General features: G+C 45.1%; 1 protein-coding gene across 2 annotated transcripts in view; it reads right to left on the bottom strand.

Annotated features, from left to right (window-relative positions):
* The window catches only part of kiaa0825 (KIAA0825 ortholog), a 755,168-nt gene that overhangs the window by 397,267 nt on the left and 338,258 nt on the right, over positions 1-19,643 (bottom strand). For both annotated transcript variants that reach the window (XM_085988737.1, XM_085988745.1), the window contains one exon: positions 15,624-16,029. In XM_085988737.1, the coding sequence (XP_085844863.1) occupies positions 15,624-16,029 (406 nt within the window). The remainder of the gene's footprint in view (positions 1-15,623; positions 16,030-19,643) is intronic.

Here is a 19,643-nt window from a genome sequence, read left to right as displayed (position 1 = left end):
GCCAACGGCCTCTTGGTGGATGTAAGAAATCGTCGATTGGTTAACGCGGCCACTTTCCACTCCATCCCTTGCTTCCGCAGTTCCGCAACGTCGCACACTGTCTCCTGCGCGTTGCCCTTGCCGGACGAGTTCACTCGCCTATTAGGTGAATTCCCGGAGCTGACCAAGCCCGCTTTCTCCTCCTCGGCCACTAAGCATGGTGTCGAACACCACATTACTACGACTGGCTCTCCAGTTTACGCACGAGCTCGGCGCCTGGAACCCGGCAAGCTCGCGGCTGCAAAGGCAGAGTTTGCCACGATGGAACGGCTCGGGATTATTCGCCGGTCGAATAGTCCCTGGTCCTCGCCTCTCCACATCGTCCCGAAGCCCGGTGGCGGATGGCGGCCATGCGGGGACTACCGACGCCTTAATGACGCCACTACTCCCGATCGGTACCCGATCCCGCATATTCAGGATTTCTCCGCCCATTTGGCGGGAAACTCAATCTTCTCCAAGGTCGACCTCGTCCATGGCTACCACCAAGTTCCCGTACACCTGCAGGATGTCCAGAAAACTGCAGTCATCACTCCCTTTGGACTGTTCGAGTTTCTACGGATGCCATTTGGGCTCAAGAACGCTGCACAGGCTTTTCAGTGACTAATGGACTCGGTCCTGCGGGATCTTAGGTTTTTATTTGTCTACCTCGATGACATCCTGATAGCCAGCTCTACCAAAGAGGAACACATCTGCCATCTACGCACCCTCTTCCGGCGCCTCAGCCAACATGGCCTCATAATGAACCCGGCCAAGTGTCAGTTCGGCCTACAGCAGATTGACTTCTTGGGCCATCGCATTACTTCGGAGGGCGCAATTCCGCTGCAGTCAAAGGTCGAAGCAATTACGGCATTCCCAAGGCCGCAGTCCACCAAGGCTCTTCAAGAATTCCTAGGCATGGTGAATTTTTACCACCTCTTTGTACCTAAGGCAGTACAACTCATGCAGCCCCTCTACGAGGCCCTCAAAGGCAAGGCTGGAAAGGATACAATAGCCTGGACGGTCGAAATGGACAATGCTTTCGACAACACAAAAACTGCTCTAGCCAATGCAACTATGTTGGCGCACCCTCTGCCAGGTGCCACCATCGCCTTTACCACCGACGCTTCCGACTATGCCATAGGCGCAGTACAGGAACAGTGGGTCAACGGGACGTGGCAACCACTGGCGTTTTTCAGCCGCCAACTCCGGCGCAATGAACGCAAATACAGCACTTTCGACCGGGAGTTGCTGGCGCTGTTCCTGGCTATCCGCCATTTCCGTTTTTTGTTAGAAGGACGTCCCTTCACTGAGTTTGTAGATCACAAACCACGGACCTTCGGCATGGCCAAGACCGCCGAACCGTGGTCAGCGCGACAGCTAACTTTCATTTCAGAATTCACGACAGACATCCAACACGTAGCTGGCAAGGACAACTTGGTAGCTGATTGCCTTTCTCACGCGACCGTACGGGCGGGCCAGCTGGGCATCGATTATGCCCTCATGGCTACCGATCAGGCATCCGACCCTGAAACACAGGCGTATCGCACCGACACCTCTAGCCTCCAACCGGCCGATGTGCAATTCCACGCTGCAGGCACCTCGTTACTCTGCAATGTCTCCATGGGAGATCCCCACCCGATCGTTCCAGTTGCCTGGCGCCGCAAAGTTTTTGACGCCATACATGGGCTTTCGCATCCTGGCGTGAAGGCATCTCAAAAATTAATGTCGGCTAAGTTCGTCTGGAGAGGAATGCGTAAGGATATCCGCGACTGGGCTAACACCTGCGTCGTCTGTCAAAAGTCTAAGGTGCAACGTCATGTCAAGGCCCCATTGGCCACGTTCGCAGTACCAGAACGTCGATTCGACCATGTCAACGTGGACCTCGTCGGGCCGCTTCCACCGTCACAGGGGTTCACACACATCCTCACCATGGTCGATCGTACTACTAGATGGCCAGAGGCAGTTCCTTTGGCGTCTACTACGTCCGCTGATGTTGCCAGAGCATTCCTCTCCTCGTGGGTCGCACGTTTCGGCGGACATTTCTTCAGATCGCGGTCCACAGTTCTCTTCCGAGCTCTGGAACGCTGTGGCCCAGGGTCTCGGCACCAAGCTTCACCGCACCACAGCCTATCACCCGCAGGCCAACGGTTTGTGCGAACGTTTCCACAGATCGTTAAAGGCATCGCTGAGGGCCAGCCTTCAAGGCGCCGGATGGGTGGATAAGCTTCCGTGGGTTATGTTGGGTCTTCGCACGGCACCCAAAGAGGACCTGCAATCGTCCGCTGCGGAGCTCGTGTACGGCCAGCCACTCCGCGTAACGGGAGATTTCCTGCCGCTTCCAACTGAGCCGTGGTCCGCAGCCGACCAACTCAGCAACCACCGGGAAACAGCCAAGGCTTTTGCGCCCATCCCAACTTCGCATCACGGCCTTCCATCTTCACACGTACCAGCGGAGCTAAAGAATGCTGAATTTGTATTCATTCATCATGATGCCTATAGGGATCCGCTCAAGGCCCCTTACACAGGCCCTTTTCGCGTACTGGAGACAGGTGACAAGAGTTTCTCTGTAGACATCGGTGGTAAACCCGACCACATATCCACTGACCGTCTCAAACCGGCACACCTGGACATCGACCGGCCAGTAGAGACCGCACAGCCACCACGACGTGGTCGACCTCCTGCTGCATCCACGCCAGACCGAAGGCTTCCATCCGCCAGCCCACCCACTGTTCAACAACGTCCACTCCAAGAATACAGGAGTCGCTCTGACAGGCTTGTCAGACCTCCTAGTCGATTGACTTTTATTGTTAAAGACAATTCTGGGGGGGGGGGGGGGCGCGCATGTGGCAGAGCCACCAGGGGACTCTGATCTAATGTACATAATTATCTTTAACAAATTATTAGCTACAGAATGAATCTGTATCTTTGTTCATATTATTGCATGTACATATTCTTAAAGGGACTGCGCTGAGACCAAACGCGATGACGTCATCACGTTGATCACGTGATCCTCCAGCGGTGGGAAAACGTGATGACGTGATGACGTCAGGCTGGGGAGCCGCCCTAGCCAGTCCTCGTGGAGCCAGCAAAGAGTACAGACCTGTAATTTAGTTCTCCTGTGTTTTCGTGTTAAACGATGTTTAATACTATTGAACAGAGTTTGTGTGATAGACTGACTCGACCTCAGTCCGTTAGTTAGGAATCTAGCCATTCCTACAATCTAACATTAGATTACAATTGGGCTTCAAAAAGTCGGGTTTCCAGAAGATTGATCTTTGGGTGGATTTTTACACTCATTGAGGCAAAGGATGTTAGTTAAGCAGAATAGACTTTTTTTTTTACCCACTGTCCAACAACATGCCTTAAACCCAAATTAAAAGAGGAATTCATACAGTATCAGTGTGGATTCCTGCCCAAAAGAAACCTTACTTGGGATCATGGGATGGGCAAAGAAAGGAGACTGCGATCAAACGCATGGCTCAGAAGTGAAAGGATGGTGCTAATCCACTGAGCTCCCAAAGCTTTCACATGTTTATTTCACACTCCATAAAGGAAAACGTCCTGTTTGCTATTTATAAGGATATGCTAAATGCTCTTTAAACATTTTGGTCCGGAATTCACAGTCCCGATGACGGCAAACTGGCAGCATTCGCCTTCATTCCGCCTTTGAAACTAATCGCAACTTCAGGATTTAGTGCATGCGCAGCCCAATGCAAAAATCCTGAAGTTGCGGTCTGTCATTCACTGCTCCTCCATAGGCTGTGCCTTTGCTTCACCGCAAACCCCAAATTCCGGGCCTATGATTTTGCTCCAATTAGTGAATGGAGGAAATCTTCACCCTTTGTTCTGGAATTTGCTCCAGCAAAGTTGTGTGTCACTTATGGCTGTTCACATTCAAACTTGGAATAAAAGCAATCGAGGCCCTTTGGGTATTAGTCTGAACTCTGACATTTACAAAACTCATGGGGGGTTAAATTGGATAACCCTGAAAATGGTGAAAGGATCTCAACACATGATTAACCCGCTAGAAATTCAGGCAGGACGTCAACTTCATGCTGCACGCATCAGCAGGGGGCCCAATATCGTTACTGTCTAAGACTACTTAAAACTAGCCTGCACTACTTAAAGCTAGCCTGCAGCTCTTAAAAGGGAACATGCATTGTGGCTACTGGAGGTGCTGAGATCATTGGGAATAATGTGCTGGAAATAGTGCGCTGAGCAACAATCAACAATGGCTGACCATGGTAGAGAGCGGGCACCAAGGTTTTTGGAGGCTGCACTGGAGGTCTTGGTTGAAGAGGTGGAATGGAGGAGAGATGTCTTGTATCCTCAGCGGGGCAGGAAGCTCTCAAGGCACTTACTCAGAAGGAAGTGGGAATAGATAGCCGTGGAGGTTAATGCCAGGAGTATAGCTCCAAGAACATGGATGCAGTGCAGGATGAAGTTTAATGATCTCACATGAGTGGTCATGGTCAGTGAATGAATCTTCAAATGCCATATCCTACCAACTGCACCACTAGCTTCAGTCACTGCTCAATTCACCACACCTCCATTACTCACCTACCAACAAATCTCTATCAATCAAACCATACCTAACATTCATATGCTTCACCTCACCCTCACACACTTAGCACTGCTACAAGCCACACACCCACATCTCACAGCTTGCACAAACTGCCAGCTATTCAATCATGACAGCCACATCAGCCACGCAGATTGCACCAAACTCAATGACACACTTCCCTCTCTCTTGCAGGAGGTGGTACACAACTGCAGGTAGCAAGAGCTAACTGGAGGGGGAGTGGTGCATCTTCATGTACTAACCCCATATGGGAAGTGCCATTGGGAGACTGTGGCCACTAGCGGGGCTGAAGCCATTGAAGATGAAGGTATCCTCATACCTAATCCTCCTTCTCACATCCTACTTTCTCCTCATCGCACAATTTCTTCTGACAGAGAAGCTGCTGATGGTGTAAGCATGCACTTCTTACTTTTCTCCTCTCCCCTCCCAACAACCCTACCTTGTCCCTTTTTCCCTTGATGCCCAAAAACTGCAACCTGCCCAGTCAGTGGAGGAAGAGCAAGAAGACCGTGAAGATGAAGACACACCGTCACTCTATTTCACTGTCGCAGTGCGTAATTTAGAGGATAGCATAGAGACGGAATCTGCACATGGTAAGACAACACCAGGCACAAGAGCGCTGCAGTCAGGGCAGGGGAAAAGGATAGCACAGGGGCCAGCTCATCAGAGGGCGAGGTTGCATACTAATTCTGTTGGAGGACTCAGACTTCGGTGGACCAGGCTACAGAAGGTGGTTGAAATAAAAACAGAAAATGCTGGAAATACTCAGCAGGTTAGGCAGCATTTGTGGAGAGAGAAACAGTTAACGCTTCAGGTCGCTGATCTTTCGTCAGAAGGTGGCTGATGGTGTACACACCCAAATGCTTGGTGCATTGGGAAGCTTGCCAGAAAGCCAGCATTCAATATCAATGAGCATGGAGGAATTTGGCACTAACTTGGCAGTGCTTTGCGCAGAGCTTGGCGCCCATCCTTTCCAACATGCAACGGGTGGCTACCTCCAGCAGCACACCTGTGTAACAAACCATGATGCAGCGTCTGACGGCCGATGTCTCGACTTCCATTGCAGCACAAGCAGCATCCACCCAATGTTTGAGTGCTGCCTTGGAAGCTCAGACTGCTGCTTGCTATCATGGCTCTGGATACCAGTGTGCAAAGGGGCTCCCAGGGTGTCACAGCACTCCAGCAATCTATTCTCCAACAGATCTGCTCCCTGAAGACCCTCTGCAGATATGATCTCCTGCTGAGAGCCCTTCTCCCCCTCCTCGTCCTCCCACTTCTAGCAGCTTTTCCAGCTCTGCGTGCCTCTGCTCATTCTTCCAATCATGCTCAATGCCAAGAGGAAGCCCTATGAGGCCACCCATGTCTGGAAGCAACTGGTCTGTGCAGAAGCCTTTAAGTCACCTTTCAGCCCCTGCCATAGCACTCCCTGTACATTATTGAAACTTTAACCAATTATAGAAAGCAACAAAAACTCATAGGATTGCAGCAACAGCCAGAAGAAATAAACCAGCAACTCATCTGTAAGTAGTTGATAATACTTTTAAATACTACTGGTGGGGGTCCTTCATGTTGCTTAACATTGTGTTCACCTGTGCGAGGTTTAGAGAGAGCGTAGGCTGGAACTCCAAAATGGCAGCGCTGCCGTCAAATCAGTGTTAGACGCTGATTGACGTCATGATCTGCCTGCTCTGCATGTACATTAGGTGCATGCGCTAATCCCTTTACAAATATGGCGTCCGATGCACTTCCTATCGGATGTGTGCGCGCATGTCGCAGACGCCATTTTTTAGACGCTTACGGGGCCTGAGCAACTTTAACAATCACAAAATTTTAATATACTTAATATACTTAATTAAATGCTGCACTCATTTTATAAAGAACATGATCAAATTCTTAACTCTAATTATTCACTGAACACTCAGTTCAAAACAATAATGAAAAAAGCTAAAGCTGACACACTGGATGCCAACTTCACTGTAACTGCACTGTCTAGTCCATAATGCTGAATCTTAATAAGTTAATACAAAAATTTGCTAACAAGCACTATTATTTTTCTTCATTTGGACCTACAATTATTCAGATTGCCTAGCATTTCTTCTCAAAATTTTCTATCATTATCCAGTTTCCATAATATTTCTGTTCACCAGATGGTAGCTTGAAAGGGGTTGAGGTATAAAATTTATGAATTTTTTTGATTAACATACCGTTATTTAATTAGGGCCCTGTTACTTGTCAGAGTTATTTGATGCAGACATTATAAATGGGTTCAAGAAAGCAATTAGATTTATTTCTGGATGTGGGGTTGAGAACCATCAAAAAGGGACAAAATAGATCAGTTGGTAAAGATCAGAAAGAACTTGTAGCAACCATCACAACCTCAGCATGTTCCTAAGTGCTTCGCAGCCAATGAGGTACTTTTGAAGTATAATCAGGCAGGCAAATGTGGCACCCAAGTCACTGTCCTTTCCAATAGCCATGCTATATTCCAGGATGGCGTGATGAGCTGAAAGTCTGCTACCTTTGATGGCTATTAAGGATCATCAGTAGAATGAGTATAGGTGGTCTCGGATTAGATCCCAGTGGACATCAAAACTAAAACACATCGGGCCCGATTTTGTGGATTGTGTGGGAAATGGTCGGGTTTCCCCGAATATGGGGTTCTGACACAAAAAAAAGTGTCAGCCAGCTCCACGCAATTTTCCCTCAAGTGGCCAATTAATTTCCAGCGTGTGGGCAGCCTTGCTAATTGTCCATTTCTAGTCAGAAAGCCCCACAGTATGATGTCATCATTCGTGGTGCTTTCAAGGTCCATAGCAAGCCCTGCATCCTCTGAAGGCTTCCAAGCGAACCATACAGGAAGGCAGAGGAGCCTGCAGCAGCTGTGGCCAGTGCCAGACCCCGAGCTGCCTCCAAATTAGACGAGGCTTCACTGCAGGCATTATTGGATGGGGTTAGGGCCCACAGTGAGGTCCTCTTCCCTAGGTCAGGGAGGAAGAGGCCTCCCACTGAGACCAATGCTGCATGGATGCAGGTGTCAGCAGATGCCAACTCGCTGGGAGTCACCAGAAGATCCTTGGCATTACATCTCTAACTCCTTCCTTTACTCCCCCACAGTACCATCCAGAGCCCACGTCCTCACTGTGGAGGAGGAAGAGGCTGTGCAGCCAGACTCCTCAGAGGAAGCTCTAACCTCTGAGGGCGCAGCGTCAGCAGAAGTAAGCGCACCCAGCACCAGCGCAGACACTCACACCTCGGGGGGACCTTTGGGACATAGAGTAGTGTTGTCACCTGGTGTTTCACAGCTCACAAGTGAGCCTCAGCAGATTCTGGAGACAGGGACAGCAGTGGAGAGTCCTCGTCGGAGGGCGCAGGACTCTGCCAGCTCAGCTCAGCTGCATGTCGACCCTCTGCCTCTGGGTCCATCCGCAAGAGAAGAGGTGATGGATCTCCATGCACAGATACAGGAGTCTCTGGCAGGTTTTGTCTCCAGGGTCGCTGCAAGTGTGGAGCGAATGGAGGAGTCCATAGCGACCATGAGCAGAGCCTTTGTGGAGTCATTGGCGCATGAACGCATCACCATGGAAAGGTTGGCAACCTCCATGGAGGAGATAAATCGCCAGGGTACGGAAAACATGGTGAGTGCTCATAAGAGAATGACATCGAGGAGCGTTGGCCATCTATTGAACAGAGAAACCAGATCTTCATGGAAGTCCTCCTGAGTAGGACTGCCAGTGCAGAAACGGGTCCCCATGGCCCCCTAAAGTGCAGCAAGGTGCTCTCAAGCCACTTCCAAGCGCTGGCCCCTTCTGGCCTGTGCAGCTTCAGGTGAGTGAGCAGCAGCCTGGTGCTCCTGGTGCTCATCATGCTGTTCCTGGTTCTGCTGCTGGAGATCCTCTAATGGCAAGAAGGGAAGGAAAAAAAAGGCATCCCATGCTTCTCGTAGATGCCTCCGCTGAGGAAGCGCCGAGTGAGGGTGGCGAGAGGGGCTTCCCAGGAGATCACATTGGAGAAGTGTGTGAGGCTCCAACCTTCCACAGCTGTGCCTAAGCCTTGAAGAAGTAGCCCCAAGCCTGCAGCAACAAGGTCCTTCAACATACAAGTGCTGTCCCTTTAAATCGCAGCTTTTCCGAATGACCTGCAGCTGACAGCAAGCAAGCCGGCAAGCTTCACACCAGGTTTCATCAGCGGGGTTCCCCGCAGGCGTGTTTGATGTGGGGAAAGCCCCAAAATCGCAACGGCCCCTGAAAATCGACTTAAATAAGGTAATAATTGCTCATTAGTGTTCCGACGGCCAGTCCTGCCAGCGGTGGGTGGGACTGAAGCGGGTCGCAGGGAAACGGCGGTCCGAAAGTCAGACGGGGTGGGGGAATCAGGCGTGTGGGGTCGCAACCCCCTTTTTCGGCGATTTTCGGCCCCCGGCCACATGAAAAGCCGCCCGACGGCTGGCAGAAAAATCGGGGCCATCGTCTCTAAAATTTAGCCTTATTTAGTTATCTTGCCATAAGAATTGAAAATGTGGAAAATTGAAGATACTCTTCTGAGATTAGGATTTGAGACAAGGGGAGTACAGACAATTTCCTTGTATTACATCTAGAATATACTATGCCTCAACAAGTCAGGTTCCACATGTACGCCGATGACACCCAGCTCTAACTCAACACCAACTCTCGACCCCACCACTGTCTCTGATTTGTCATGCTGCTTGTCCGACATCCAGTACTAGATGAGCAGAAATTTACTCTAACTAAATATTGGGAAGACAGAAGCCATTGTCTTCAGTCTCCAGCACAAACTCTGTTCCCTTGCCACCAACTCCATCCCATTTCCTGGCCACTGTCAGAGCTGAACCAGACTGTTCACAACCTTGGTGTCCTATTTGATCCGGAGATGAGCTTCTGACCACATATCTGCTCCATCACCAAAACCGTCTACTTCCACCTCCGTAATATTGCTCGTGTCCGACCCTGCCTCAGCTCATCTGCTGTTGAAACACTCATCCATGCCTTTGTTACCTCTAGACTTGACTATTCCAAAGCTCTCCTGGCCGGTCTCTCATTTTCCACCCTGCTCATCCAAAACTCTGCTGCCCATATCCTAATTCACACCAAGTCCTGTTCACCTATTACCCGTGTGTTCGCTGACCTACACTGGTTCCTGGTCCAGCAACATTTCGATTTTAAAAGGCTCATCCTTGTTTTCAAATTCCTCCAACGCTTCAGCCCATGTTTACATGCATTTGTTAAATTTAACTTTTTTTAATTCATTGACGGGATGTGGGCGTCGCTGGCTGGCTAGGCCTGCATTTAGTGCCCATCCCTAATTGCCCTCGAGAAGATGGTGGTGAGCCGCCTTCTTGAACCGCTGCAGTCCATATGGTGTAGGTACACCCACAATGCTGTTAGGAAGGGAGTTCCAGGATTTTGGCCCAGCGACAGTGAAGGAACGGCGATACAGGTCCAAGTCAGGATGGTGTGTAGCTTGGAGGGGAACTTGTAGGTGGTGATGTTCCCATGCGTCTGCTGCCCTTGTCCTTCTAAGTGGTAGAGGTCGCGGGTTTGGAAGGTGCTGTTGAAGGAGCTTTGGCGAGTTGCTGCAGTGCATCTTGTAGATGGTACACACTGCAACCACAGTGCGCCGGTGGTGGAGGGAGTGAATGTTGAAGGTGGTGGATGGAGTGCCAATCAAGCGGGCTGCTTTATCCCGAATGGTGTCGAGCTTCTTGAGTGTTGTTGGAGCTGCACTCATCCAGGCAAGTGGAGAGTATTCCATCACACTCCTGACTTGTGCCTTGTAGATGGTGGAAAGGCTTTGGGGAGTCAGGAGGTGAGACACTCGCCGCAGAATTCCCAGCCTCTGGCCTGCTCTTGTAGCCACAGTATTTATATGGCTGGTCCAGTTCAGTTTCTGATCAATGGTAACCCCCAGGATGTTGATAGTGGGGGATTCAGCAATGGTAATGCCATTGAATGTCAAGGGGAGATGGTTAGAGTCTCGCTTGTTGGAGATGGTCATTGCCTGGCACTTGTGTGGTGCGAATGTTACTTGCCACTTGTCAGCCCAAGTCTGAATGTTGTCCAGGTCTTGCTGCACATGGACACAGACTGCGTCAGTATCTGACGAGTCTCGAATGGTGCTGAACAGTGTGCAATCATCAGCGAACATCCCCACTTCTGACCTTATGATGGAGGGAAGGTCATTGATGAAACAGCTGAAGATGGTTAGGCCTAGGACACTGCCCTGAGGAACTCCTGCAGTGATGTCATGTGATTGAGATGAATGACCTCCAACAACCACAGCCAACTTCCTTTGTGCTAGGTATGATTCCAACCAATGGAGAGTTTTCTCCTTGCTTCCCATTGACTTCAGTTTTGCTAGGGCTCCTTGATGCCACACTCGATCAAATGCTACCTTGATGTCAAGGGCAATCACTCTCACCTCACCTCTTGAGCTCAGCTCTTTTGTCCATGTTTGGACCAAGGCTGTAATGAGGTCAGGAGCGGAGTGGCCCTGGTGGAACCCAAACTGGGCGTCAGTTAGCAGGTTATTGCTGAGTAAGTGCCGCTTGATAGCACTGTCGACGACACCTTCCATCACTTTGCTGATGATTGAGAGTAGACTGATGGGACGGTAATTGGGTGGGTCGGATTGGTCCTGCTTTCTGTAGACAGGACATACTTGGGCAATTTTCCACATTGCTGGGTAGATGCCAGTGTTGTAGCTATACTGGAACAGCTTGGCTAGGGGCGCAGCTAGTTCTGGAGCACATGTCTTCAGTACTATTGCCGGAATGTTGTCAGGGCCCATAGCCTTTGCAGTATCCAGTGTCTTCAGCCATTTCTTGACATCATGTGGAGTAAATTGAATGGGCTGAAGACTGGCATCTGTGATGCTGGGGACCTCAGGAGGAGGCCGAGATGGATCATCCACTCGGCACTTCTGGCTGAAGATAGTTGCAAATGCTTCAGCCTTGTCTTTTGCACTCACGTGCTGGGCTCCACCATCATTGAGGATGGGGATATTTTTGGAGCCTCCTCCTCCTGTTAACTGTTTAATTGTCCACCACCACTCATGACTGGATGTGGCAGGACTGCAGAGCTTTGATTTGATCCGATGGTTGTGAGATCGCTTAGCTCTGTCTATCGCATGTTGCTTCCGTTGTTTGGCATGCAAGTAGTCCTGTGTTGTAGCCTCACCAGGTTGACACCGCATTTTTCGGCATGCTCTCCTGCACTCTTCGTTAAACCAGGGTTGATCTCCCGGCTTGATGGTAATGGTAGAGTGAGGGATATGCCGTGCCATGAGGTTACAGATTGTGGTTGAATACAATTCTGCTGCTGCTGATGGCCCACAGCGCCTCATGGATGCCCAGTTTTGAGTTGCCAGATCTGTTCGAAATCTGTCCCATTTAGCACGGTGATAGTGCCACACAACACGGTGGAGGGTATCCTCAACATGAAGACGGGACTTCGTCTCCACAAGGACTGTGCGGTGGTCACTTCCACCAATGCTGTCATGGACAGATGCATCTGCAACAGGTAGATTGATGAGGACGAGATCAAGTAGGTTTTTATTATAATAGAACTAATAATAATGGAAATAATAGTGACGCACACTTAAACCGAATGTAAATGTACACAAGCTTAAAATGAGTCCATCTCCTAATGAGTGTTTTTAAATTAATTTGCCTCATGCATAACCATTTAATTTGAATGATGAACTGCATTTTTATTTTTGGACATAGGCACTACACTGGGTCTTCAAATTTAGCACCAAAAGTAGCCCAGTGTAAAGAGAATAGACTGATGGACTACAAAGATGTGTCCACTTATCTATATAAGTGTATTCATGAGAAATGATGGCAGATCCAAAGATCTGCTCACATCCTCCCCAGATTGAAAGGGTGATCTTTCAAGGTGAACGACTACAAAAATAAAGAAGGCATACAGGGGAACAAAAAAAAGAGTAATATAAAAAGAAAAAATTGTAAGTGCTTCCAATATTTGCCAATAGTAATTTTGCAACTACAATGGCAAGTAAAAAAGGTTTTTTTTTATATTAGAGCAGAATTTTAAATATCCAAATTTCCCTTTGTTTGTTAAATGCTAGCTCAACAATTCTGAAAGGACACCATGTCTTGTTTTAGAAACAGAAGGGTGGTACAAACTATGTCATTTATCAGGGATCTTTCAGGCTGACATTGAAAAAGTTGAGGCCTCTGACCAATCAGTACATCACGTCAGCACCTGAATCGTATCCTTTTCTGTCTATCACTTTGCAGGTGAAGCAGATGATTGTATTCAGTCACAGCAATGATTAATGAGTTCCTCTGTAGATTTGGGACAGCCTATCAATCATGTCATTAGAGAGAATGTGCCCTGAAAGAGGCAGTCCTCAGCCAAGGAATAACTGCATTCATCTTAATCTATGTATGCACCCAGCCAGCCAAGTCAGGGTCACTATGATGGAAAACAATAATCTTTTCTTGGACAAATTACTTTGCAAAGTCAGGCATTTCTTCAGATTCTGAACTGCATATTTATTTTAGGATACTGACTGATGGTTTACCACTGAGACAATGCTTCAGACTGAAAGTTATTTTAATGAACAATAATGTTACCACAAAGTATACACAGGCAGGTGATGCATACTACTGCCACTTTCTCGAATGCTTAACACACTGCATTTTTTGAATATAGAAGTGAAGCTTTTCCATGCTATAAAGCAACTACGCTTTACATTTCAGATATGTATATGAAGAAGATTGGTAGGACTGGTTATGAATAATACAGTATATAAACAACCCAAACATATTTAAGCAATTTGTTTATGGCTTGAGTTGTTGAATAGTAAAAAATCTTCTATGTGAATCTAGCGTGCATTTTTTCTGTCACATTCTGTAACATTTCAACATTACAAGTGCATATATAAAATTGTCTTGCAGTTGGTTGGCTCAACTTTTGTATTCATAAACAGCAATAATTCAGGACTAAACAGATATGTAACATACGAATTAAACATGACAAAAGTAGGTAGATAAAGTTCTATTAAGGACACATGAAAACAATGAGTTAAGCAAACGGTCAACAACAGATACCAATAAAAAAAAGATGCTAAAACACTAAAACCACTCCAAAAACTTCTTGAAAATCTTCTGAGTTCTCCACTGACCTGAGGACTTACTGCTGAATATAGGATATTTGTCTGATTATGCTTCTGTGAAGCGTCTTGGGATGGTTTTTAACGTTAAAGGTGCTATATAAAAACAATTTGTTGTTGTTTATTTTCTGTGTTTGAAATGTCTGTGGCATTGTTTTCGGTCAAAGGTCTGTGCCTAAGTGAGAAGCATAAGCCTTGAGTTAATGCAAGTTTCCAGATCCAGATTATTCGCTAGAGACTCAAGCCAGCACGTTATAGCTCTTAGCATGCACTATTGTGGTACTTCTAGAATTTATGATGAATAACAGGCATTTCATGTTTTGTCACACTTTGGGTATCACACTATGAGTACCATGCCCGTATGTGTACAAATATCTGTGTCAGACTCACAATAGACTAGGTAGGGATAATTCCAATCACTGAGATGCAAGCAGGAACTTTAACTGCCAATGTTCAAAAAAGTACAAATCAGTAATACACAGACAGTAACAGCTACCAATAAAAGAAATGAAAAGGCGAACTAATTAAATCTTTTTGGCCAGAATCTAACCTGAACACATTATTGGAAATCAGATTTGTAACAATAATAGACATTAAAATTACAGATATTTAGAAGAAAATGATTAAACTTACCTTATATCATAACATTTTCTGTGTTAAAAATGCCTCAGATAGTGTTTCCATTGAAGGCATGTGCTTGAACCTGGAGTTCATTTAGGTTTCCAAACCTATCACTGTTAGCTGAAAAGACTCAAGCTAATAAACTACAACATGTGCCTGTGATACAACTTCTCAATTACTTGTACATACAACTTCTAGAAATTATTAGGATTGTCAGCAAGTCTGGCCATTAACAGAGCGTGTCTGTACTTGCTGTTTGTAAACCCAAACCCCTTCAATGGAAAATTACTAAGGAAGGAAAACCCCCATGGAAATAATTTTAAGGAGTAACCAGAATTTGTGTTCTTTTAATGAAACAGTTACATCTTCAAATTTTCTGATGTAATTTTGAAAGTAAAATTTGGCATACGAGATACTAGCTGAAGTCCCACAACTACAGTTAGCAAGTACTGTAAGAGAAATGAACAGACACAGTTGAGCAGAAAAATGGTGATTGAGGATAGACTCCGAGCAGATCTTTAGATTTTGTAATATATTCTAAATGATTACAGCAGTGACATTTTTATGTTTATATTAACATTTGCTGTAATTTTTTTTGAGTCCGAGTATATAAACAGTAGCCAGAAGACTGCACCATTATTTCAGTTTGTAGGGAGGTTTAAACAAAAGTCTTGTATTTACATTTGAAGTTTATTTTGGTAACACTAAATACTGTTTCAGAGATATTTGGTCAAAAAAGAAAGAGCAAAAATTGGTTTTCTTAAGTTTTATATATTTTTTTTAGCTTTTTTACCCCCATTAAGACAAAAAATCTTTAACTGATGATATTTCTAAACGTTAAACAAATTGTAAGATGGCAAATAAAAATTGATGAAAACTAGCACTTCATCTGATATATTTTGAAACAATGATACCTAAATATCCACCTAAATGTGGAATAAATGTATTTACCAGTCACTAAAGGAGAACAAATGGATGGCTTGAGATTATACTTGAAACAAACATGGCTTAAATCATGACTGCTAAATATGGATTTACCAAAATAACTTTTCCTCAGTCCAGGTATATTTTAGAATTATACTGACTTGTAACACTTTTTCAAGTCTGCACCCTGTAGCTTAAATTACAATTTGCTCAACAAATCAAAATTTTTATATACTGAATTGCATTGACAAATAAACTATTTACAAGTATATAATTTTTAACAATATTTAAATACAGAATATTACAATTAATTGTCACTTACTTTTCTGTGCACAATTTTCTTGCTTTTTGTAGTTGGGCTTCAATCCATTTAGGTCTTTGTTTTTCCAGACAATTGATGACCTTCTGTATTATTGGTGTGGGACTTTCCTTTTCCTGTCCCATAATGCTCTGCAGACATTCACTCAGCAAACCCAGTTTATCTTTACTCCATCTATCTATTGTAACACTTGTCAAAAACTCTATGACATTTCCATCTTCTAGTGTTTGGCAAATAATCATAATAACATACCAAAGAAGGCATGACTTTCTGAGCTCAGGAATATTGTTACGAAGTTTTTTTTCTGCCAAGTTGAAGAGGTATTTAATTGTTGAAGGCAATGAAGCAATTGCTGCAGGCAGGTTACCAATTACAACTGAAACAGCTTGAGCTACAAGTTTTGTGAAATCTGAAAGAAAAATATTAATGATCATAATTAGCATTATTACTTTTAACATCTCTTGCAGGACTATGTCTCTGTATACCTACAGTAAATTAATATTTTCAGTATATTTATAAAGTTTTATCAGTGTAATTTTCTGTAATATTCCTGTAATGTTGCCTAGGCCCTAAACTCTGGAATTCCCTGCCTAAAACCTCTCTAACTCTCTTTCCTCCTTTAAGATGCTCCTTAAAACCTACCTCTGACCAAGCTTTTAGGGGGGGTGGCGGGGCGAAGATTCAGGTGGCAGGAGGTCACGGCCATGGACCCATGGGAATGGGGGGAGGGAAAGCCCAGGTACAAGACAGGCCCAAGCTTTCCTTGTGCGCCCCACAAAGAAACCTAAAAAATCTTTTTAAAAACTTACCTGCCTGGGTTTCTTCAGGTCCTCGATCCTTTCAGCAGGTTTGGCCTACCAGGGAAACTGTCACTGTTCCCCTGCTCATGCCTCCAGTTAAAATAGCACATCACGCCCTGATGATGTCACTGGAGCCTGATCTACATATTTAATGAGGACCCCATAGGTTTGGGGCAGTTCTCCTTGTCGCCTGCAATTTAAAATGTGGTCAGATCGGATCGGGAAAGGAGTGGGTAAGTCCTCCATTTCATTTTAACTGCCTGTCAGCCTGGTTTCCGCCAGGTGTGGGGAGTTAAAATCGGGACCATTATTTCTGTTGAGGTTGTTGATTGATAAGTGAAACCAAAATGGTATTGTATCAAAATCGCCCTAATATAAGTTTTCCTGAACTAAAAATCTTTCAGTATATGTTATTACCCAACTTTCAATGTTGATGCCATCTGCATCTGATATATGCTAATATTTCCAGAATATAATAAGCAGTCTTTTGGGCAATCTATCATATCAGAGGAAAGCACAAGTTCAGGAAAGGGAGGGTGCGACTGTTAGGGAGCCGGGTAGCAGGCATTTAGAAGAGGTTGAGAAGGAGGTTCAGCAGGACTTGCTCCCCATTCCTACCTATGTTCCAACATGGACCATGACAACTGGATTTACCCCCTCCCTTTCCAAGTTCCTCGCCAGCCGCCATAAGATGTCCCTTACCCTGGCACCAGGTAGGTGACACACCCTTCAGGATTCTCGTTCTTGGCTCCAGAGGATGCTATCTATCCCCTTAATTATAGAGACCCCCATCACTACCAGATTTCTATTCTGCTCTTCCCTTCCTTGGACAGCCTTCTAAGCCACGGTGCCTTGGTCTGCATTATGGTTGTCCTTCCTGCATTCTTTCTCCTTGTCCTCACAGGTAGCGAGTACATTATACCTGTTGGACAAGACCAGTGTCTGCGGGACCTCCTTCTCAAATAAATAAGGGAGGACATTGATAGCAAGGGAATAAATAGGGTTATATAACAGGAGTCTAAAAAGGTTAAACATAAAGTGAGAGGAAATTCTATTAAAATGAGTTAAACTGTCTATACAGCAATGCACACAGTGTCCGTAATAAAACAGGGGACCTAGAGGCAATCATGCGTTTCGAGGAACCAGACATAGTAAGGATTACTGAGACATGGCTACAGAAAAATCAGGACTGGGAATTAAACATTGCAGGGTATAACATATTTAGAAAAGATAGAGAAGGGAAAAGGGGAGGTGGAGTAGCTGTACGTATTAGGGATAACATAATGGCAGTAGAAAAAAGGGACGTAGATATCAGCAAGACAAAAATAGAATCCATATGGATAGAGATAAAAGATAATAAAGGATCAATCACACTAATAGGTGTAATCTACAGACCACCTAATAGTGGAAGGGAGGTGGAGGAAGAAATATGCAGACAAATTAGGGAAATGAGTAAAAAACATAGAATAATAATCATGGGGGATTTCAACTACCCCGATATTAATTGGACAGAAAAGGTAGGTAAAGGGGATAAGGGAATGGAGTTCTTACAATGTGTACAGGACTCCTTTCTAACCCAATATGTAAAAAGCCCAACAAGGGAGGATTCGCTATTGGATCTGGTAATGGGGAATGAACCAGAGCAGATAAGAAAAGTGAAAGTAGGGGAACATCTAGGCAATATAATATGCTTTAAGATGATAATTGAGAAGGACATAAAAGTATGATGATAACCAGGTTAACAGATTGGAGAAAAACATATTTTGAGGGGCTGAGAATAGAACTTGGGAAAATAAAATCGGCAACAATATTAGCAAACAACGATGCAGAACAACATTTAAAACAGTGTTCAACAGAGTGCAGGAAAAATATATTCTGCTAAAAGGAAAAGAACAAACTAAACACCAATGAGACTCCATGGATGAATAAAGCCATAAGGGAACAATTGAGGGAAGAGGCATACATTAAGTACATGGACAGCAGGGGAGTGCATGATAAGGGAGAATATGAAGAGATTAGGAGAGAAGTCAAAAAACAATTAGGAAGGCAAAGAGGAACTATGAAATTAAATTATCAAGGAACATAAAACAAAATAGTAAAATATTTTACAGGCACATCAATAAAAGAGGAACATTGGGATGGGAATAGAGACAGTAAGGGATACCACAGGTAACAATAGAGAGATGGCAGAAATATTAAATAATTATTTTGCTTCAGTATTTACCAGGGTGTTTTAGAACAGGTGGACATGACATTGGATGATGAGATTAGTAATGAGATAAGTGCATTTAAAATAAAAAAGAGGGGATATATTAAATAAACTAATCAATCTCAAAGAGGATAAAACCCCTGATCTGGATGGATTGCATGGACGCATTTCAAAAGAATCTAGGGAAGAGATAGCAGAGGCATTACAACACATATTTAATAATTCATTGGAAAAAGGTGCAGTGCCAGAAGACAGGTGGATAACTAACATAATACCAATATTCAAGAAGGGGGATAGAACATATCCAGGGAATTATAGACCAGTCAGCTTAACATCGGTGGTAGGAAAAATAATGGAATCCCTACTAAAGGAGAAAATAGAAGAACATCTAGAAACCAAAAATATAATAATGAATAGTCAACATGGATTTCAAAAGGGAAAGTCTTGCTTGACCAACCTTATTGAATTTTTTGAAGAGGTAACAGAGAGAGTAGACAATGGTAATTTATCTGGATTTTCAAAAGGCCTTCGATAGGTACCCCATAATAGACTGATGAACAAGGTCAGAGAATGCGGAGTCAGGGGACAAGTAGCAGAATGGATAGCTAGCTGGCTTCAAGACAGAAAGCAGAGAGTAGGGGTAAAGGGTAGCTATTCACAGTGGCAGAAGGTGGGTTGTGGTGTTCCACAAGGATCAGTGCTGGGAACACTTGTTCACAATTTTTATTAACGATTTAAACTTTGGAATCAAAAACACATGGCTAGATTTTCATTGAGGAGTCGGGTTGGAGGCGAGACTACAACTTTCGGGGTTGTAGTCCCGCCTCCATCAAGATGCGGCCAATCCACGCGATTTTAACTTGATTGACCTTGTTGAGCCCGCCCAGCGGGCTCAGCAGGCCAATTAAGGGCTACCCGGCAACAGGTGACGTCACAGACTGAAATTTCATCTGTCAAGAGATTTTGACAGATGAAATATCAGCGTTTCACAGCTGTTTGAAGCTGTCAAACACT

Source organism: Somniosus microcephalus, chromosome 1, assembly GCF_052327205.1.
Source record: "Somniosus microcephalus isolate GS21.2 chromosome 1, FLI_Smic_1.0, whole genome shotgun sequence".
Taxonomy (NCBI): domain Eukaryota; kingdom Metazoa; phylum Chordata; class Chondrichthyes; order Squaliformes; family Somniosidae; genus Somniosus; species Somniosus microcephalus.
Note: the sequence above shows the minus strand (reverse complement) of the source record. Positions and strands in the feature narration are given on the sequence as shown.